At 40.9% G+C, this 22,381-nt stretch overlaps 6 protein-coding genes across 6 annotated transcripts; all 6 read left to right on the plus strand.

Moving 5' to 3' along the window:
* The first annotated feature begins 212 nt into the window (after positions 1-212).
* LOC113160930 (protocadherin gamma-A11-like) lies at positions 213-2,682 on the plus strand. The gene has a single exon (XM_026358396.1). It carries the CDS (start codon positions 277-279, stop codon positions 2,680-2,682), a length of 2,406 nt encoding a protein of 801 aa, XP_026214181.1. The 5' UTR covers positions 213-276.
* A 1,325-nt stretch (positions 2,683-4,007) lies between these two features.
* LOC113160931 (protocadherin gamma-A12-like) lies at positions 4,008-6,413 on the plus strand. Its single transcript, XM_026358397.1, has one exon. The coding sequence runs from the start codon at positions 4,008-4,010 to the stop codon at positions 6,411-6,413; it is 2,406 nt and encodes an 801-aa protein (XP_026214182.1).
* A 1,295-nt stretch (positions 6,414-7,708) lies between these two features.
* Positions 7,709-10,173, plus strand: LOC113160932 (protocadherin beta-16-like). The gene has a single exon (XM_026358398.1). It carries the CDS (start codon positions 7,723-7,725, stop codon positions 10,171-10,173), a length of 2,451 nt encoding a protein of 816 aa, XP_026214183.1. The 5' UTR covers positions 7,709-7,722.
* Positions 10,174-11,430: 1,257 nt separating this feature from the next.
* LOC113160933 (protocadherin beta-16-like) lies at positions 11,431-13,914 on the plus strand. The gene has a single exon (XM_026358399.1). It carries the CDS (start codon positions 11,461-11,463, stop codon positions 13,912-13,914), a length of 2,454 nt encoding a protein of 817 aa, XP_026214184.1. The 5' UTR covers positions 11,431-11,460.
* A 1,068-nt stretch (positions 13,915-14,982) lies between these two features.
* Positions 14,983-17,418, plus strand: LOC113160934 (protocadherin gamma-A12-like). Its single transcript, XM_026358400.1, has one exon. It carries the CDS (start codon positions 14,983-14,985, stop codon positions 17,416-17,418), a length of 2,436 nt encoding a protein of 811 aa, XP_026214185.1.
* A 1,257-nt stretch (positions 17,419-18,675) lies between these two features.
* On the plus strand, positions 18,676-21,383 carry LOC113160935 (protocadherin beta-16-like). The gene is made up of 2 exons (XM_026358401.1): positions 18,676-21,105; positions 21,363-21,383. Exons 1-2 carry the CDS (start codon positions 18,706-18,708, stop codon positions 21,381-21,383), a joined length of 2,421 nt encoding a protein of 806 aa, XP_026214186.1. The 5' UTR covers positions 18,676-18,705.
* Positions 21,384-22,381: the final 998 nt, after the last annotated feature.

The raw sequence follows: 22,381 nt of genomic DNA on the forward strand, positions 1-22,381 counted from the left end.
TTCTTGACCGGTTCAGACTTTAGAAAATGTTAGTTGAATACAGCTGTAAATAGTGAAAAGCAACTCATGGTGCCGCTGTGGGCCAACACAACAGTAAAGAAGACATCTCCACCCACCGATTCCGCATTAAAAACTGTGCTGTTTTCTGGTGAGAATATCTTTATTTCGCGACTAATGTGCCTCGTGGTCGCAGTTTGTGGATCAGTGTCTCTGTTTTGGAATAAATTTGTTTCTGGACGGTGATTTATAAAAGCCCAGGGCGTGTTTTTTTCAAGGATGGGAAACAAAGGATTTTCAGCGCTATGGCCGATCTTCTGCCTCGCTTTCTTTGTAACGCTGCGCCTTTCTCGTGGAGATCTGAGTTATTCTATTCCTGAAGAGATGAAACGAGAATCAGTGATTGGAAATGTAGCAAAAGATCTCGGTGTTGATCTGAGGACATTGGCATCACGACAGGCCCGTGTTGATTTTGAGGGATCTCGTAAACGGTACTGTGACATTAAGATGAACACCGGAGATTTAATCACATTGGAGAGAATTGACAGAGAAAGCCTTTGTGGAAAGAAACCGTCGTGTGTTTTAAAAGTAGACCTGGTATTAGAAAATCCTTTAGAGCTTCACCGTGTCAGTCTTCATATACAAGATGTAAATGACAACTCGCCAAAATTCAAAAAAAGTTTGATAGAAATGGAAATAAGAGAATCAGCTGAGAAGGGAAACCGTTTCTCTATCGAGGAGGCCCATGATGCAGATATAGGACAAAATGCAGTTCAAAGATATACGTTAGAAAAAAACGACAACTTCATTCTGTCTGTTACCAGTAACAAGGTTGAACTCGTACTAGAAAATAAACTTGATCGAGAAAAGCAAAAAGAGATGAATTTGCTTCTCACAGCTTTGGATGGTGGCTCTCCTCAGAGATCAGGTACTGTAGTCATACACGTCACTGTACTGGATGCTAATGATAACGCCCCAGTGTTTAGTCAGGCCATTTATAAAGCCAGTCTGCCAGAAAACTCACCTCCAGATACTATAGTAATTACTGTTAGTGCTACAGACGCAGATGAAGGATTAAACGGTGATGTGACATATGACTTTGGCCACGTGTCCGACGATGATTTAAATCTGTTTACTATTGATCCAAAAAGTGGAGAAATTCGAGTAACTGGTGTGATTGATTTTGAAGAATCCAGCTCTTTTGAAATGAGAGTAGAAGCTAAAGATGGTTTAGGTCTAACCTCGTACTGCAAAGTTATAATAGATGTTACTGATATCAACGACAATGCTCCAGTGATATATCTGAAATCACTTAATAACCCCATACCTGAGAACGTGTCACCTGGTACAGAGGTGGGCATCATTAACGTGCAGGACAGAGACTCTGACAATAACAGACAGGTCCGCTGCTCCATTCAGCAAAATGTCCCTTTTAAGTTAGTTCCTTCTATCAAAAACTATTATTCTCTGGTGACCACAGGACAACTGGACCGTGAACTAGTGTCTGATTACAACATTACAATCAGTGCCACTGACGAGGGCTCTCCACCTCTGTCCTCCTCTAAAACTGTTCAGTTATCTGTAGCTGACATCAACGACAACCCCCCAGTGTTTGAGGAACAGTCGTACAGCGCATATGTGAGTGAAAATAACAAACCTGGCTCCACTTTATGTTCCGTTACTGCTCGAGACCCCGACTGGAGACAGAACGGTACAGTGATTTATTCTCTGTTACCTGGTGAGGTGAACGGTGCCCCGGTGTCCTCGTACCTGTCAGTTAACGGAGACACGGGGGTGATCCACGCTGTGAGGTCGTTTGATTATGAACAGTTCAGGAGTTTTAAAGTGCAGGTGATGGCCAGAGACAACGGTTCTCCTCCTCTGAGCAGCAACGTGACCGTCAGTGTGTTCATATCGGATGTGAACGACAACTCTCCTCAGATACTGTACCCCGCCCCGGAGGGCAACTCCTTCATGACCGAGCTGGTCCCCAAAGCTGCACACGGAGGCTCTCTGGTGTCCAAAGTGATCGCGGTGGACTCGGACTCCGGACAGAACGCCTGGCTGTCCTATCATATAGTCAAATCCACTGATCCGGGCCTTTTCACTATTGGTGTCCACAGCGGAGAGATCAGGACACAGCGGGACATTTCAGAGTCTGACAGCATGAAACAGAACCTTATTGTGTCAGTGAAAGATAACGGACAGCCCTCTCTCTCTGCCACCTGTTCCATGTATTTACTTATTTCTGATAACTTGGCTGAGGTGCCAGAACTGAAGGACATTTCTTATGATGACAAGAATTCCAAACTGACCTCTTATCTGATCATTGCTCTGGTGTCTGTGTCCACGTTTTTTCTGACCTTCATCATCATCATTCTGGGTGTGAGGTTCTGTCGTAGGAGAAAGCCCAGACTGTTGTTTGATGGAGCAGTGGCCATCCCCAGCGCTTATCTCCCTCCTAATTACGCAGATGTTGACGGCACAGGAACTTTACGCAGCACTTACAACTATGACGCATACCTGACAACAGGATCTCGAACCAGTGACTTTAAGTTCGTATCATCTTATAATGACAACACACTGCCTGCTGACCAGACTCTGAGGAAAAGTCCATCAGACTTTGTTGATCCGTTTGAAGATTTGGAAGCGTCAGTAGAGGTAGGGTTCAATCAGAATACTTGACTGGTAGTCTGGTTTTTGTTTGGTTAATGCTTTTTAACGTGTTCTTGCACGATATACATAAATCTCACACATTTAAAAATGATTGTTTTGTTTGTTGCTATGTTATTTATAATTATAGAGAACACTTTATTTTTCATTATCTACGTTTGCCTTCATACTTTCCAAATTATATGGAAAGCATTTACTCATGAATTAATGCATTTTGAATATTTTACCAAATAGCAGTAACATTCAATTCAGGTTTTTTTTTTCATAAAATGTATTAATTGACATATACAAGCAGCAATCGGCTGTATTTTGGCAACAAATGGCAATATAACTACAAATATCGTAGAGTTTTTTTTTTTTTCAGAACAGGCTCTATCTCGTTCGGTATAAAACATATTTGGGCTACGAGATGGTCACCAATTAATACTTATAAGCAAGTATTGAAGACGTATCTACTTTTTTTAGCAGCATTGGTTTAGTCCAACAACTAAGTCAGAGTTTTTTTTTTTGTTTTGTTTGTTATTTTTAACCTCACATTAGTGGAGTCAAAGAACATTAGTGCTCAACATCTTTGTGTTGTTAGCACATCTCCAAATGTCACCGTCGCTGTCCGTGGTCCTGAATTTATCTTTAGCTACTCAGTTCCGCAACTGACCATGGTTCTCTTTAGCCCACGTTCCCCGAATTTGATAATAATTACAATATTTTTTAAGTTGTATTCAATATTATAGTCACATTCTTTATATCTCACTTTCTCAGCACATTGACGTAATGTGGAATACTTAACGCTAGGTTCATATTACAGTTACATGTGCCAATATTGGTGAAGATTAGAATTGTATTTAGTGTGAAGCTGCATTTCCCTTTTGAATACTTGGACAGTTGTGTTTGTTTACAGTATTATTCCTTTGTACTGAGTAGTTTACTCTTATTTTTTTAGAAAGCTCAAGCTAAATAGACATTTTGCCATCCATTACATGGATTGCCTGTGTCGAGTAAATTGAAGCATGTTGATCACACATGCACCGTTTCTTTGAACGTGACATATTGAATGGTTGGAGAGTATGTGAGAAATATACAATTATATACTAGTGAAGATAAAAAACGACTCATGGTGTCGCTGTTGACTGACAGAAAATAGGCACTTACCACTCCACCCACTACTACTGCATGCATATCAGTTACCGGATTTTGCACATAAACGCTTGCATTTCAGAATATACTGGCTCTTCTAAAATGCTGTGAAGTGTTCGGCAATTGAGCGTTTGTTTTCAATTTTATTTTGTCACATTGGACTTCATATTTTCAGGAAATCAAGAATGCTTTTTTGTTTCGGGATGGGAGACAAAGGATTTTCGGCGCTGTGGTTAATCTTCTGCTTCACGTTTGTTGTAACGCTGCACCATGTTTATGGAGATGTGAGTTATTCTATTCCGGAGGAGATGAAACGCGAATCACACATTGGAAGTATTGCCAAAGATCTCGGGCTTAACGTGGGGATCTTATCTTCCCGAAAGGCCCGTGTTGATATTGAGGGGACCAATAAACGGTACTGTGATATTAAGATGAACACCGGAGATTTGATCACATTGGAGAGAATTGACAGAGAAAGCCTTTGTGGAAAGAAACCGTCGTGTGTTTTAAAAGTAGACCTGGTATTAGAAAATCCTTTAGAGCTTCACCGTGTCAGTCTTCATATACAAGATGTAAATGACAACTCGCCAAAATTCAGAGAGAGTTTGATAGAAATGGAAATAAGAGAATCAGCAGTCAAGGGAAACCGTTTCTCTATCGAGGAGGCCCATGATGGAGATATAGGACAAAATGCAGTTCAAAGATATACGTTAGAAAAAAACGACAACTTCATTCTGTCTGTTACCAGTAACAAGGTTGAACTCGTACTCGAGAATACACTTGATCGTGAAAAGCAAAAAGAGATGAATTTGCTTCTCACAGCTTTGGATGGTGGCTCTCCTCAGAGATCAGGTACTGTAGTCATACACGTCACTGTACTGGATGCTAATGATAACGCCCCAGTGTTTAGTCAGGCTGTTTATAAAGCCAGTCTGCCAGAAAACTCACCTCCAGATACTATAGTAATTACTGTTATTGCTACAGACGCAGATGAAGGATTAAATGGAGATGTGACATATTACTTTAGCCACGTGTCCGACTATGACTTGAATCTTTTTACTATTGATCCCAAAAGTGGAGAAATTCGAGTAACTGATGTGATTGATTTTGAAGAATCCAGCTCTTTTGAAATGAGAGTACAAGCTAAAGATGGTTTAGGTCTAACCTCATACTGCAAAGTTATAATAGATGTTACTGATGTCAACGACAATGCTCCAGTGATATATCTGAAATCCCTTAATAACCCCATACCTGAGAACGTGTCACCTGGTACAGAGGTGGGCATCATTAACGTGCAGGACAGAGACTCTGACAGTAACAGACAGGTCCGCTGCTCCATTCAGCAAAATGTCCCTTTTAAGTTAGTTCCTTCTATCAAAAACTATTATTCTCTGGTGACCACAGGACAACTGGACCGAGAACTAGTGTCTGATTACAACATCACAATCATCGCCACTGACGAGGGTTCTCCACCTCTGTCCTCCTCTAAAACTGTTCAGTTATCTGTAGCTGACATCAACGACAACCCCCCAGTGTTTGAGGAACAGTCGTACAGCGCATATGTGAGTGAAAATAACAAACCTGGCTCCACTTTATGTTCCGTTACTGCTCGAGACCCCGACTGGAGACAGAACGGTACAGTGATTTATTCTCTGTTACCTGGTGAGGTGAACGGTGCCCCGGTGTCCTCGTACCTGTCAGTTAACGGAGACACGGGGGTGATCCACGCTGTGAGGTCGTTTGATTATGAACAGTTCAGGAGTTTTAAAGTGCAGGTGATGGCCAGAGACAACGGTTCTCCTCCTCTGAGCAGCAACGTGACCGTCAGTGTGTTCATATCGGATGTGAACGACAACTCTCCTCAGATACTGTACCCCGCCCCGGAGGGCAACTCGTTCATGACCGAGCTGGTCCCCAAAGCTGCACACGGAGGCTCTCTGGTGTCCAAAGTGATCGCGGTTGACGCGGACTCCGGACAGAACGCCTGGCTGTCCTATCATATAGTCAAATCCACGGATCCTGGACTTTTCACTATTGGTGTCCACAGCGGAGAGATCAGGACACAGCGGGACATTTCAGAGTCTGACAGCATGAAACAGAACCTTATTGTGTCAGTGAAAGATAACGGACAGCCCTCTCTCTCTGCCACCTGTTCCATGTATTTACTTATTTCTGATAACTTGGCTGAGGTGCCAGAACTGAAGGACATTTCTTATGATGACAAGAATTCCAAACTGACCTCTTATCTGATCATTGCTCTGGTGTCTGTGTCCACGTTTTTTCTGACCTTCATCATCATCATTCTGGGTGTGAGGTTCTGTCGTAGGAGAAAGCCCAGACTGCTGTTTGACGGAGCAGTGGCCATCCCCAGCGCTTATCTCCCTCCTAATTACGCAGATGTTGACGGCACAGGAACTTTACGCAGCACTTACAACTATGACGCATACCTGACAACAGGATCTCGAACCAGTGACTTTAAGTTCGTATCATCTTATAATGACAACACACTGCCTGCTGACCAGACTCTGAGGAAAAGTCCATCAGACTTTGTTGATCCGTTTGAAGATTTGGAATCGTCAGTAGAGGTAGGGTTCAATCAGAATACTTGACTGGTAGTCTGGTTTTTGTTTGGTTAATGCTTTTTAACGTGTTCTTGCACGATATACATAAATCTCACACATTTAAAAATGATTGTTTTGTTTGTTGCTATGTTATTTATAATTATAGAGAACACTTTATTTTTTCTTATCTACGTTTGCCTTCATACTTTCCAAATCATATGGAAAGCATTTACTCATGAATTAATGCATTTTGAATATTTTACCAAATAGCAGTAACATTCAATTCAGGTTTTTTTTTTCATAAAATGTATTAATTGACATATACAAGCAGCAATCGGCTGTATTTTGGCAACAAATGGCAATATAACTACAAATATCGTAGAGTTTTTATTTTTATTTTTTTTCAGAACAGACTCAGTGTTGTTCGGTATAAAACGTACTTGGGCCATGAGATGGTCACCAATTAATACTCATAAGCAAGTAATGAAAACGTATCTACTATTTCTTAGCACTCTTGGTTTAGTCCAAGAAGTAAGTTTTTTGTTATTTTTTGTTATTCTTTAGCTCACATTCGTGGAGTCTAAGAACATTAGTGCTCAACATCTTTGTGTTGTTAGCACATCTCCAAATGTCACCGTCGCTGTCCGTGGTCCTGAATTTATTATTAGCAACTCAGTTCCGCAACTGACCATGGTTCTCTTTAGCCCTCGTTCCCCAAATTTGATAATAATTACAATATTTTTTAAGTTGTATTCAATATTATAGTCACATTCTTTATATCTCACTTTCTCAGCACATTGACGTAATGTGGCATACTTAACGCTAGGTTCATATTACAGTTACATGTGTCAATGTTGGTGAAGATTAGAATTGTATTTAGTGTGAAGCTGCATTTCTCTTTCGGATACTCAAACAGTAGTGTTTGTTTACAGTATTATTCTTTTGTTTCGTTTTCTCGTATTTTTTTAGAAAGCTCAAGCTAAATAGACATTTTGCCATCCATTACATGGATTGCCTGTGTCGAGTAAATTGAAGCATGTTGATCACACATGCACCGTTTCTTTGAACGTGACATATTGAATGGTTGGAGAGTATGTGAGAAATATACAATTACATACTAGTGAAGATAAAAAACGACTCATGGTGTCGCTGTCGACTGACAGAAAATAGGAACTTACCACTCCACCCACTACTACTGCATGCATATCCGTTACCGGATTTTGCACATAAACGCTTGCATTTCAGAATATGCTGGCTCTTCTAAAATGCTGTGAAGTGTTCGGCAATTGAGCGTTTGTTTTCAGTTTTATTTTGTCACATTTCACATTTCGGACTTCATATATTCTAGAAATCAAGAATGCTTTTTTGTTTCGGGATGGGAGACAAAGGATTTTCGGCGCTGTGGTTAATCTTCTGCTTCACGTTTGTTGTAACGCTGCACCATGTTTATGGAGATGTGAGTTATTCTATTCCGGAGGAGATGAAACGCGAATCACACATTGGAAGTATTGCCAAAGATCTCGGGCTTAACGTGGGGATCTTATCTTCCCGAAAGGCCCGTGTTGATATTGAGGGGACAAATAAACGGTACTGTGATATTAAGATGAACACCGGAGATTTGATCACATTGGAGAGAATTGACAGAGAAAGCCTTTGTGGAAAGAAACCGTCGTGTGTTTTAAAAGTAGACCTGGTACTAGAAAATCCTTTAGAGCTTCATCGTGTCAGTCTTCATATTCAAGATGTAAATGACAACTCGCCAAAATTCAGAGAGAATTTGATAGAAATGGAAATAAGAGAATCAGCTGAGAAGGGAAACCGTTTCTCTATCGAGGAGGCCCATGATGCAGATATAGGTCAAAATGCAGTTCAAAGATATACGTTAGAAAAAAACGACAACTTCATTCTGTCTGTTGATAGTAACAAGGTTGAACTCGTACTAGAAAATAAACTTGATCGTGAAAAGCAAAAAGAGATGAATTTGCTTCTCACAGCTTTGGATGGTGGCTCTCCTCTGAGATCAGGTACTGTAGTCATACACGTCACTGTACTGGATGCTAATGATAACGCCCCAGTGTTTAGTCAGGCTGTTTATAAAGCCAGTCTGCCAGAAAACTCACCTCCAGATACTATAGTAATTACTGTTATTGCTACAGACGCAGATGAAGGATTAAATGGTGATGTGACATATTACTTTAGCCACGTGTCCGACTATGACTTGAATCTTCTTACTATTGATCCCAAAAGTGGAGAAATTCGAGTAACTGGTGTGATTGATTTTGAAGAATCCAGCTCTTTTGAAATGAGAGTACAAGCTAAAGATGGTTTAGGTCTAACCTCGTACTGCAAAGTTATAATAGATGTTATTGATGTCAACGACAATGCTCCAGTGATATATCTGAAATCCCTTAATAACCCCATACCTGAAAACGTGTCACCTGGTACAGAGGTGGGCATCATTAACGTGCAGGACAGAGACTCTGACAGTAACAGACAGGTCCGCTGCTCCATTCAGCAAAATGTCCCTTTTAAGTTAGTTCCTTCTATCAAAAACTATTATTCTCTGGTGACCACAGGACAACTGGACCGTGAACTAGTGTCTGATTACAACATCACAATCAGTGCCACTGACGAGGGCTCTCCACCTCTGTCCTCCTCTAAAACTGTTCAGTTATCTGTAGCTGACATCAACGACAACCCCCCAGTGTTTGAGGACCAGTCGTACAGCGCATATGTGAGTGAAAATAACAAACCTGGCTCCACTTTATGTTCCGTTACTGCTCGAGACCCCGACTGGAGACAGAACGGTACAGTGATTTATTCTCTGTTACCTGGTGAGGTGAACGGTGCCCCGGTGTCCTCGTACCTGTCAGTTAACGGAGACACGGGGGTGATCCACGCTGTGAGGTCGTTTGATTATGAACAGTTCAGGAGTTTTAAAGTGCAGGTGATGGCCAGAGACAACGGTTCTCCTCCTCTGAGCAGCAACGTGACCGTCAGTGTGTTCATATCGGATGTGAACGACAACTCTCCTCAGATACTGTACCCCGCCCCGGAGGGCAACTCGTTCATGACCGAGCTGGTCCCCAAAGCTGCACACGGAGGCTCTCTGGTGTCCAAAGTGATCGCGGTGGACGCGGACTCCGGACAGAACGCCTGGCTGTCCTATCATATAGTCAAATCCACTGATCCTGGACTTTTCACTATTGGTCTCCACAGCGGAGAGATCAGGACACAGCGAGACATTTCAGAGTCTGACAGCATGAAACAGAACCTTCTTGTGTCAGTGAAAGATAACGGACAGCCCTCTCTCTCTGCCACCTGTTCCATGTATTTACTTATTTCTGATAACTTGGCTGAGGTGCCAGAACTGAAGGACATTTCTTATGATGACAAGAATTCCAAACTGACCTCTTATCTGATCATTGCTCTGGTGTCTGTGTCCACGTTTTTTCTGACCTTTATCATCATTATTCTGGGTGTGAGGTTCTGTCGCAGGAGAAAGCCCAGACTGTTGTTTGATGGAGCAGTGGCCATCCCCAGCGCTTATCTCCCTCCTAATTACGCAGATGTAGACGGCACAGGAACTTTACGCAGCACTTACAACTATGACGCATACCTGACTACAGGATCTCGAACCAGTGACTTTAAGTTCGTATCATCTTATAATGACAACACACTGCCTGCTGACCAGACTCTGAGGAAAAGTCCATCAGACTTTGCTGATCCGTTTGAAGATTTGGAAGCGTCAGTAGAGGTAGGGTTCAATCAGAATACTTCACTGGTAGTCTGGCTTTTGTTTGGTTAATGCTTTTTAACGTGTATTTGCACAATATACATAAATCTCACAAATTTAAAAATGATTCTTTTGTTCGTTGCTATGTTATTTTTAATTATAGAGAACACTTTATTTTTTCTTATCTACGTTTGCCTTCATACTTTCCAAATTATATGGAAAGCATTTACTCATGAATGAATGCATTTTGAATATTTTACCAAATAGCAGTAACATTCAATTCAGGGTCTTTTTTTTTGATAAAATGTATTAATTGACATATACAAGCAGAAATCGACTGTATTTTGGCAACAAATGGCAATATAACTACAAATATCGTAGAGTTTTGTTTTTCAGAACAGGCTAAATCTTGTTCGGTATAAAACATATTTGGGCTACGAGATGGTCACCAATTAATACTTATAAGCAAGTATTGAAAACGTATCTACTTTTTTTTAGCAGCCTTGGTTTAGTCCAACAACTAAGTCAGAGTTTTTTGTTTTTCTTTTTGTTATTCTTTAGCTCACATTAGTGGAGTCTAAGAACATTAGTGCTCAACATCTTTGTGTTGTTAGCACATCTCCAAATGTCACCGTCGCTGTCCGTGGTCCTGAATTTATCTTTAGCTACTCAGTTCCGCAACTGACCATGGTTCTCTTTAGCCCACGTTCCCCAAATTTGATAATAATTACACTAATGTTTTTATTTGTATTCAATATTATAGTCACATTCTTTATATCTCACTTTCTCAGCACATTGACATAATGTGGAATACTTAACGCTAGGTTCATATTACAGTTACATGTGTCAATGTTGGTGAAGATTAGAATTGTATTTAGTGTGAAGCTGCATTTCCCTTTTGAATACTTGGACAGTTGTGTTTGTTTACAGTATTATTCCTTTGTACTGAGTAGTTTACTCTTATTTTTTTAGAAAGCTCAAGCTAAATAGACATTTTGCCATCCATTACATGGATTGCCTGTGTCGAGTAAATTGAAGCATGTTGATCACACATGCACCGTTTCTTTGAACGTGACATATTGAATGGTTGGAGAGTATGTGAGAAATATACAATTACATACTAGTGAAGATAAAAAACGACTCATGGTGTCGCTGTTGACTGACAGAAAATAGGCACTTACCACTCCACCCACTACTACTGCATGCATATCAGTTACCGGATTTGCACATAAACGCTTGCATTTCAGAATATACTGGCTCTTCTAAAATGCTGTGAAGTGTTCGGCAATTGAGCGTTTGTTTTCAGTTTTATTTTGTCACATTTCACATTTCGGACTTCATATATTCTAGAAATCAAGAATGCTTTTTTGTTTCGGGATGGGAGACAAAGGATTTTCGGCGCTGTGGTTAATCTTCTGCTTCACGTTTGTTGTAACGCTGCACCATGTTTATGGAGATGTGAGTTATTCTATTCCGGAGGAGATGAAACGCGAATCACACATTGGAAGTATTGCCAAAGATCTCGGGCTTAACGTGGGGATCTTATCTTCCCGAAAGGCCCGTGTTGATATTGAGGGGACCAATAAACGGTACTGTGACATTAAGATGAACACCGGAGATTTGATCACATTGGAGAGAATTGACAGAGAAAGCCTTTGTGGAAAGAAACCGTCGTGTGTTTTAAAAGTAGACCTGGTATTAGAAAATCCTTTAGAGGTTCACCGTGTCAGTCTTCATATTCAAGATGTAAATGACAACTCGCCAAAATTCAGAGAGAGTTTGATAGAAATGGAAATAAGAGAATCAGCAGACAAGGGAAACCGTTTCTCTATCGAGGAGGCCCATGATGCAGATATAGGTCAAAATGCAGTTCAAAGATATACGTTAGAAAAAAACGACAACTTCATTCTGTCTGTTACCAGTAACAAGGTTGAACTCGTACTCGAGAATACGCTTGATCGTGAAAAGCAAAAAGAGATGAATTTGCTTCTCACAGCTTTGGATGGTGGCTCTCCTCAGAGATCAGGTACTGTAGTCATACACGTCACTGTACTGGATGCTAATGATAACGCCCCAGTGTTTAGTCAGGCCGTTTATAAAGCCAGTCTGCCAGAAAACTCACCTCCAGATACTATAATAATTACTGTTAGTGCTACAGACGCAGATGAAGGATTAAATGGAGATGTGACATATTACTTTAGCCACGTGTCCGACTATGACTTGAATCTTTTTACTATTGATCCCAAAAGTGGAGAAATTCGAGTAACTGGTGTGATTGATTTTGAAGAATCCAGCTCTTTTGAAATGAGAGTACAAGCTAAAGATGGTTTAGGTCTAACCTCGTACTGCAAAGTTATAATAGATGTTACTGATATCAACGACAATGCTCCAGTGATATATCTGAAATCCCTTAATAACCCCATACCTGAGAACGTGTCACCTGGTACAGAGGTGGGCATCATTAACGTGCAGGACAGAGACTCTGACAATAACAGACAGGTCCGCTGCTCCATTCAGCAAAATGTCCCTTTTAAGTTAGTTCCTTCTATCAAAAACTATTATTCTCTGGTGACCACAGGACAACTGGACCGAGAACTAGTGTCTGATTACAACATCACAATCAGCGCCACTGACGAGGGCTCTCCACCTCTGTCCTCCTCTAAAACCGTTCAGTTATCTGTAGCTGACATCAACGACAACCCCCCAGTGTTTGAGGAACAGTCGTACAGCGCATATGTGAGTGAAAATAACAAACCTGGCTCCACTTTATGTTCCGTTACTGCTCGAGACCCCGACTGGAGACAGAACGGTACAGTGATTTATTCTCTGTTACCTGGTGAGGTGAACGGTGCCCCGGTGTCCTCGTACCTGTCAGTTAACGGAGACACGGGGGTGATCCACGCTGTGAGGTTGTTTGATTATGAACAGTTCAGGAGTTTTAAAGTGCAGGTGATGGCCAGAGACAACGGTTCTCCTCCTCTGAGCAGCAACGTGACCGTCAGTGTGTTCATATCGGATGTGAACGACAACTCTCCTCAGATACTGTACCCCGCCCCGGAGGGCAACTCGTTCATGACCGAGCTGGTCCCCAAAGCTGCACACGGAGGCTCTCTGGTGTCCAAAGTGATCGCGGTGGACGCGGACTCCGGACAGAACGCCTGGCTGTCCTATCATATAGTCAAATCCACGGATCCTGGTCTTTTCACTATTGGTGTCCACAGCGGAGAGATCAGGACACAGCGGGACATTTCAGAGTCTGACAGCATGAAACAGAACCTTATTGTGTCAGTGAAAGATAACGGACAGCCCTCTCTCTCTGCCACCTGTTCCATGTATTTACTTATTTCTGATAACTTGGCTGAGGTGCCAGAACTGAAGGACATTTCTTATGATGACAAGAATTCCAAACTGACCTCTTATCTGATCATTGCTCTGGTGTCTGTGTCCACGTTTTTTCTGACCTTCATCATCATCATTCTGGGTGTGAGGTTCTGTCGTAGGAGAAAGCCCAGACTGCTGTTTGATGGAGCAGTGGCCATCCCCAGCGCTTATCTCCCTCCTAATTACGCAGATGTTGACGGCACAGGAACTTTACGCAGCACTTACAACTATGACGCATACCTGACAACAGGATCTCGAACCAGTGACTTTAAGTTCGTATCATCTTATAATGACAACACACTGCCTGCTGACCAGACTCTGAGGAAAAGTCCATCAGATTTCGCTGATCCGTTTCAAGACCTAGAAACTTCTGAAGAGGTAGGATCAAATGATTCACTTCAACATACTCACTCTTTAACCGGTGATTTTTAGAGAGGGAACACACTTTTCCTAAAACTAAAGACAGGTGATCACTCTCTCAAACTTTTCATTTTGTTGCTCGTTTTATTCATTTTTATTTATATATTTGGAAGTGTTATTTTATGGGGAATATTTTTACTTTCCAATGTTGATTTTACTAGGAGATAGATTGCAACCTTTAAAACCACATATGAGCCATTTTTTTCATTTACGAACCTGTGTAGCTAAAATTCTACCTGTAATGAACTAAACTAATACTACTTTAACTCAGTTCAACAGTGTTTCATAAATCACTTCGGCGTAACCGACTTTTCAGTATTTCAAGGCATCTGTCCACAGTACTGAAACATGTATCAAGCACAAGTGCAACCAACCCTTCCTCCCGTTTGCTATCTTTGACGACTCGGGACACATTTGATATTTGGGATAGTAACTAACAATAACAATAATTATAATTGCATTAAGATTATTACTACTAGTAATAGTGATGGCTAAATTGGGACACACTTTCCCGTGTGTATTGAGATTGTATTGTATGTACAACATAAAGTTGAGGTTACATAACAAGGTCCGTGAATCTCTGTATTTTTCTGAAATGCTGAATCTTGCGAGTTTGCTGTGACCTACTAAAACTCTTTACCGTATCCATTTTCTAAACTAATTATAACTTAATTACTTTAGTTACCTAACTTTCCTGTTTACATGTTAAGATATTAGGACATCAGGAAAAGTCTGAAATAGCCATGTTCCGTCAGCTGTTTATCATTTCACATGCGTTTGAACACGTTTTAAAAATGTGTTTTTATGGACGAAGTATTACCTTAATGTGGTGTTGTACTGTGTAGTGTAGAGAACGAAAATAAAAAGCAACTCATGGTGTCGCTGTTGACTGACGGAAAATGATCAAACACCACTCCACCTATATCCGTTGCAGATTTCCAGAGAATCCGTTGAATCCCTTTATGTCTTTTACTGTGTAAGATCTCGCAACGTGCCGGATTCTTGATTTTTATTAGACAAATCTAATTTGTTGCCGTAAACAGGGAGCTTTGCAAACGGAATACGTTTTGTTGTGCCAGGATGGGAGACAAAGGATTTTCAGCTCTTTGTCCGATCTTCTGCTTCGCGTCTTTCTTTGTAACGCTGCACGTCGTTTATGGAGATTTGAGTTATTCTATTCCAGAAGAGATGAAACGCGAATCTCTCATTGGAAATATAGCAAAAGATCTCGGGCTTAACGTGGGGACCTTATCTTCCCGAAAGGCCCGCATTGATTTTGAGGGATCTCGTAAACGGTACTGTGATATTAAGATGAACACCGGAGATTTGATCACATTGGAGAGAATTGACAGAGAAAGCCTTTGTGGAAAGAAACCGTCGTGTGTTTTAAAAGTAAACCTGGTATTAGAAAATCCTTTAGAGCTTCACCGTGTCAGTCTTCACATTCAAGATGTAAATGACAACTCGCCGAAATTCAGAGAGAATTTGATAGAAATGGAAATCAGCGAATCAGCTGAGAAGGGAAACCGTTTCTCTATCGAGGAGGCCCATGATGCAGATATAGGTCAAAATGCAGTTCAAAGATATACGTTAGAAAAAAACGACAACTTCATTCTGTCTGTTACCAGTAACAAGGTTGAACTCGTACTAGAAAATAAACTTGATCGTGAAAAGCAAAAAGAGATGAATTTGCTTCTCACAGCTTTGGATGGTGGCTCTCCTCAGAGATCAGGTACTGTAGTCATACACGTCACTGTACTGGATGCTAATGATAACGCCCCAGTGTTTAGTCAGGCTGTTTATAAAGCCAGTCTGCCAGAAAACTCACCTCCAGATACTATAGTAATTACTGTTAGTGCTACAGACGCAGATGAAGGATTAAATGGAGATGTGACGTATCACTTTGGCCACGTGTCCGACGATGAGGTAAACACTTTCTCAATTGATCATAAAGCTGGAGAAATTCGAGTAACTGGTGTGATTGATTTTGAAGAATCCAGCTCTTTTGAAATGAGAGTACAAGCTAAAGATGGTTTAGGTCTAACCTCGTACTGCAAAGTTATAATAGATGTTACTGATATCAACGACAATGCTCCAGTGATATATCTGAAATCACTTAATAACCCCATACCTGAGAACGTGTCACCTGGTACAGAGGTGGGCATCATTAACGTGCAGGACAGAGACTCTGAGACAAATGGACAGGTCCGTTGCTTCATTCAGCAAAATGTTCCTTTTAAGTTAGTTCCTTCTATTACAAACTATTATTCTCTGGTGACCACAGGACAACTGGACCGTGAACTAGTGTCTGATTACAACATCACAATCAGCGCCACTGACGAGGGCTCTCCACCTCTGTCCTCCTCTAAAACTGTTCAGTTATCTGTAGCTGACATCAACGACAACCCCCCAGTGTTTGAGGAACAGTCGTACAGCGCATATGTGAGTGAAAATAACAAACCTGGCTCCACTTTATGTTCCGTTACTGCTCGAGACCCCGACTGGAGACAGAACGGTACAGTGATTTATTCTCTGTTACCTGGTGAGGTGAACGGTGCCCCGGTGTCCTCGTACCTGTCAGTTAACGGAGACACGGGGGTGATCCACGCTGTGAGGTTGTTTGATTATGAACAGTTCAGGAGTTTTAAAGTGCAGGTGATGGCCAGAGACAACGGTTCTCCTCCTCTGAGCAGCAACGTGACCGTCAGTGTGTTCATATCGGATGTGAACGACAACTCTCCTCAGATACTGTACCCCGCCCCGGAGGGCAACTCGTTCATGACCGAGCTGGTCCCCAAAGCTGCACACGGAGGCTCTCTGGTGTCCAAAGTGATCGCGGTGGACTCGGACTCCGGACAGAACGCCTGGCTGTCCTATCATATAGTCAAATCCACTGATCCTGGACTTTTCACTATTGGTCTTCACAGCGGAGAGATCAGGACACAGCGGGACATTTCAGAGTCTGACAGCATGAAACAGAACCTTCTTGTGTCAGTGAAAGATAACGGACAACCCTCTCTCTCTGCCACCTGTTCCATGTATTTACTTATTTCTGATAACTTGGCTGAGGTGCCAGAACTGAAGGACATTTCTTATGATGACAAGAATTCCAAACTGACCTCTTATCTGATCATTGCTCTGGTGTCTGTGTCCACGTTTTTTCTGACCTTCATCATCATCATTCTGGGTGTGAGGTTCTGTCGTAGGAGAAAGCCCAGACTGCTGTTTGATGGAGCAGTGGCCATCCCCAGCGCTTATCTCCCTCCTAATTACGCAGATGTTGACGGCACAGGAACTTTACGCAGCACTTACAACTATGACGCATACCTGACAACAGGATCTCGAACCAGTGACTTTAAGTTCGTATCATCTTATAATGACAACACACTGCCTGCTGACCAGACTCTGAGGAAAAGTCCATCAGACTTTGTTGATCCGTTTGAAGATTTGGAATCGTCTGTAGAGGTAGGGTTCAATCAGAATACTTCACTGATAGTCTGGTTTTTGTTTGGTTAATGCTTTTTAACGTGTATTTGCACAATATACATAAATCTTACACATTTAAAAATGATTATTTTGTTCGTTGCTATGTTATTTTAAATTATAGAGAACACTTTATTTTTTCTTATCTACGTTTGCCTTCATACTTTTCACATTTTATGGAAAGCATCTATTCATGAATAAATGCATTTTGAATATTTAACCAAATAGCAGTAACATTCAATTCTGGATTTTCTTTTTTTCGTAAAATGTATTAATTGACATATACATGCAGAACACAACGGTGTTTTGGCAACAAATGGCAATATAACTACAAATATCGTAGAGTTTTTTTTTTGTTTTTTTTTTTCAGAACAGACTCAGTGTTGTTCGGTATAAAACGTACTTGGGCCATGAGATGGTCACCAATTAATACTCATAAGCAAGTAATGAAAACGTATCTACTATTTCTTAGCACTCTTGGTTTAGTCCAAGAAGTAAGTTTTTTGTTATTTTTTGTTATTTTTAACCTCACATTCGTGGAGTCTAAGAACATTAGTGCTCAACATCTTTGTGTTGTTAGCACATCTCCAAATGTCACCGTCGCTGTCCGTGGTCCTGAATTTTTTATTAGCAACTCAGTTCCGCAACTGACCATGGTTCTCTTTAGCCCTCGTTCCCCAAATTTGATAATAATTACAATATTTTTTAAGTTGTATTCAATATTATAGTCACATTCTTTATATCTCACTTTCTCAGCACATTGACATAATGTGGAATACTTAACGCTAGGTTCATATTACAGTTACATGTGCCAATATTGGTGAAGATTAGAATTGTATTTAGTGTGAAGCTGCATTTCTCTTTCGGATACTCAAACAGTAGTGTTTGTTTACAGTATTATTCTTTTGTTTCGTTTTCTCGTATTTTTTTAGAAAGCTCAAGCTAAATAGACATTTTGCCATCCATTACATGGATTGCCTGTGTCGAGTAAATTGAAGCATGTTGATCACACATGCACCGTTTCTTTGACCGTGACATATTGAATGGTTGGAGAGTATGTGAGAAATATACAATTATATACTAGTGAAGATCAAAAACGACTCATGGTGTCGCTGTCGACTGACAGAAAATAGGCACTTACCACTCCACCCACTACTACTGCATGCATATCAGTTACCGGATTTTGCACATAAACGCTTGCATTTCAGAATATACTGGCTCTTCTAAAATGCTGTGAAGTGTTCGGCAATTGAGCGTTTGTTTTCAGTTTTATTTTGTCACATTTCACATTTCGGACTTCATATATTCTAGAAATCAAGAATGCTTTTTTGTTTCGGGATGGGAGACAAAGGATTTTCGGCGCTGTGGTTAATCTTCTGCTTCACGTTTGTTGTAACGCTGCACCATGTTTATGGAGATGTGAGTTATTCTATTCCGGAGGAGATGAAACGCGAATCACACATTGGAAGTATTGCCAAAGATCTCGGGCTTAACGTGGGGATCTTATCTTCCCGAAAGGCCCGTGTTGATATTGAGGGGACAAATAAACGGTACTGTGATATTAAAATGAACACCGGAGATTTGATCACATTGGAGAGAATTGACAGAGAAAGCCTTTGTGGAAAGAAACCGTCGTGTGTTTTAAAAGTAGACCTGGTACTAGAAAATCCTTTAGAGCTTCACCGTGTCAGTCTTCATATACAAGATGTAAATGACAACTCGCCAAAATTCAGAGAGAATTTGATAGAAATGGAAATAAGCGAGTCAGCTGAGAAGGGAAACCGTTTCTCTATCGAGGAGGCCCATGATGCAGATATAGGTCAAAATGCAGTTCAAAGATATACGTTAGAAAAAAACGACAACTTCATTCTGTCTGTTGATAGTAACAAGGTTGAACTCGTACTAGAAAATAAACTTGATCGTGAAAAGCAAAAAGAGATGAATTTGCTTCTCACAGCTTTGGATGGTGGCTCTCCTCAGAGATCAGGTACTGTAGTCATACACGTCACTGTACTGGATGCTAATGATAACGCCCCAGTGTTTAGTCAGGCTGTTTATAAAGCCAGTCTGCCAGAAAACTCACCTCCAGATACTATAGTAATTACTGTTAGTGCTACAGACGCAGATGAAGGATTAAATAGAGATGTAACGTATCACTTAAGCCACGTGTCCGACGATGACGTAAATCTGTTTACTATTGATCCAAAAAGTGGAGAAATTCGAGTAACTGGTGTGATTGATTTTGAAGAATCCAGCTCTTTTGAAATGAGAGTACAAGCTAAAGATGGTTTAGGTCTAACCTCGTACTGCAAAGTTATAATAGATGTTACTGATATCAACGACAATGCTCCAGTGATATATCTGAAATCACTGACTAACCCCATACCTGAGAACGTGTCACCTGGTACAGAGGTGGGCATCATTAACGTGCAGGACAGAGACTCTGACAATAACAGACAGGTCCGCTGCTCCATTCAGCAAAATGTCCCTTTTAAGTTAGTTCCTTCTATCAAAAACTATTATTCTCTGGTGACCACAGGACAACTGGACCGTGAACTAGTGTCTGATTACAACATCACAATCAGCGCCACTGACGAGGGTTCTCCACCTCTGTCCTCCTCTAAAACTGTTCAGTTATCTGTAGCTGACATCAACGACAACCCCCCAGTGTTTGAGGAACAGTCGTACAGCGCATATGTGAGTGAAAATAACAAACCTGGCTCCACTTTATGTTCCGTTACTGCTCGAGACCCCGACTGGAGACAGAACGGTACAGTGATTTATTCTCTGTTACCTGGTGAGGTGAACGGTGCCCCGGTGTCCTCGTACCTGTCAGTTAACGGAGACACGGGGGTGATCCACGCTGTGAGGTCGTTTGATTATGAACAGTTCAGGAGTTTTAAAGTGCAGGTGATGGCCAGAGACAACGGTTCTCCTCCTCTGAGCAGCAACGTGACCGTCAGTGTGTTCATATCGGATGTGAACGACAACTCTCCTCAGATACTGTACCCCGCCCCGGAGGGCAACTCGTTCATGACCGAGCTGGTCCCCAAAGCTGCACACGGAGGCTCTCTGGTGTCCAAAGTGATCGCGGTGGACTCGGACTCCGGACAGAACGCCTGGCTGTCCTATCATATAGTCAAATCCACTGATCCTGGACTTTTCACTATTGGTGTCCACAGCGGAGAGATCAGGACACAGCGGGACATTTCAGAGTCTGACAGCATGAAACAGAACCTTATTGTGTCAGTGAAAGATAACGGACAGCCCTCTCTCTCTGCCACCTGTTCCATGTATTTACTTATTTCTGATAACTTGGCTGAGGTGCCAGAACTGAAGGACATTTCTTATGATGACAAGAATTCCAAACTGACCTCTTATCTGATCATTGCTCTGGTGTCTGTGTCCACGTTTTTTCTGACCTTCATCATCATTATTCTGGGTGTGAGGTTCTGTCGCAGGAGAAAGCCCAGACTGTTGTTTGATGGAGCAGTGGCCATCCCCAGCGCTTATCTCCCTCCTAATTACGCAGATGTTGACGGCACAGGAACTTTACGCAGCACTTACAACTATGACGCATACCTGACAACAGGATCTCGAACCAGTGACTTTAAGTTCGTATCATCTTATAATGACAACACACTGCCTGCTGACCAAACTCTGAGGAAAAGTCCATCAGACTTCGCTGATCCGTTTGAACATTTGGAAGTGTCTGTAGAGGTAGGAGATGTTGAACTTAATTCAATTCATGTTTTAAGATTACACTAATATATTTTTGTCTTATGCGATTCCTCGTGTTTCATCATTATTAGAAAGCTACATCAGTAATTCAACATCCTTTAGAACTCAATCATGTAAGTCTTTATATTCAAGATGAAGCATGCTTCATGTTTTGTTTCTTGTTCTCACTAGAATTAATTTCAAGCACTGTCCTAAATCAGTAGAACAGTGTAATATTTGGTATTTTGTGCTTTCAGGTCTGCACCGTGCAGATCTGAAAGTGTCTGTCCATTAGATCCTAGACACACACGCATACATGCACTTACACAACCGGAGATGTCTTTTTCCTTTTCAGTTATGGTGTTTTATTTTCATTAGGCCTAATTTCCTTCCATTAATGATTTTACCACTTTTGTTACTACTACTTGTAATAATTATTATAATTATCAGTAACAAATATGTTGAAATGTTTCTACTTACCCGACACTAGCATCTTATTGTCTTGATATGGAGCGTTCATGCGCAGTTTGATATTCATATTTTCATTTCATATTGTTGGTTTATGTTTTTTTATAATGTTTCTTGTATTTTCTTTTCTGAGGCTTAAACAGCAGACATTTTGGTTCACATAGGATATACAAAACTGCGACAAAGGTAAACTACATTTCAGGTGTTTGATCAATTGAGTGCCACAAACAAAACACATTTAAGCTTAGATGTGTACCAGGGAGAAAAGATCCAAGAATACCAAAGTTGTGTCACTTATAAGGAATGCATCATTTTTTTTAAGTTCAGTATAAAAAGTTTTGGGACGCACACTCTTCACATGTTAACATTATTGTCAGTGTTAATTTATATCACTTTTTTACATCAGCCGTGACAGACTGATGCACAAGAAAAGATAATAATAAGAAGAAAATAAAAAAAAACACTCTTTACTAAATAGCCGAATAGAAAGGGAAATGAAAATAAAACAGATTTCTTTTTATTGTTTATTTAGTTTTGGTTTTTGTGTGTTTCCTGTGTCCAGAGGCTTTAGAGACTTACAGAGAACTACTAAGCACGACTCTAAAAGCGCAAAGTCTCATTTAGAGTTGATCCTGAACTATCCTGGAAAATGTATTCTGGGAATAATCAACAAACACAGATCAGAGAACCTTAGATACCGGTTGGTGGTGTAAGCTGCGTATGATCTGTATCTAGTAGTGAGTCGTTGTGTTTGCTATTATATATCCATTAATAATTTTGACCTGCGTTTTCGGTTTTGTTATGGGTT

The sequence above is a fragment of the Anabas testudineus genome, chromosome 10 (genome assembly GCF_900324465.2).
Source record: "Anabas testudineus chromosome 10, fAnaTes1.2, whole genome shotgun sequence".
Lineage (NCBI taxonomy): Eukaryota > Metazoa > Chordata > Actinopteri > Anabantiformes > Anabantidae > Anabas > Anabas testudineus.

Bases quoted from the DNA above. Each gene is read 5' to 3' on its own strand.
- LOC113160930 (XM_026358396.1), top strand. From the start codon at position 277: ATGGGAAACAAAGGATTTTCAGCGCTATGGCCGATCTTCTGCCTCGCT.
- LOC113160931 (XM_026358397.1), top strand. From the start codon at position 4,008: ATGGGAGACAAAGGATTTTCGGCGCTGTGGTTAATCTTCTGCTTCACG.
- LOC113160932 (XM_026358398.1), top strand. From the start codon at position 7,723: ATGCTTTTTTGTTTCGGGATGGGAGACAAAGGATTTTCGGCGCTGTGG.
- LOC113160933 (XM_026358399.1), top strand. From the start codon at position 11,461: ATGCTTTTTTGTTTCGGGATGGGAGACAAAGGATTTTCGGCGCTGTGG.
- LOC113160934 (XM_026358400.1), top strand. From the start codon at position 14,983: ATGGGAGACAAAGGATTTTCAGCTCTTTGTCCGATCTTCTGCTTCGCG.
- LOC113160935 (XM_026358401.1), top strand. From the start codon at position 18,706: ATGCTTTTTTGTTTCGGGATGGGAGACAAAGGATTTTCGGCGCTGTGG. The intron at 21,106-21,362 runs GTAGGAGATGTT...TTGTGCTTTCAG, and splicing joins ATTTGGAAGTGTCTGTAGAG to GTCTGCACCGTGCAGATCTG.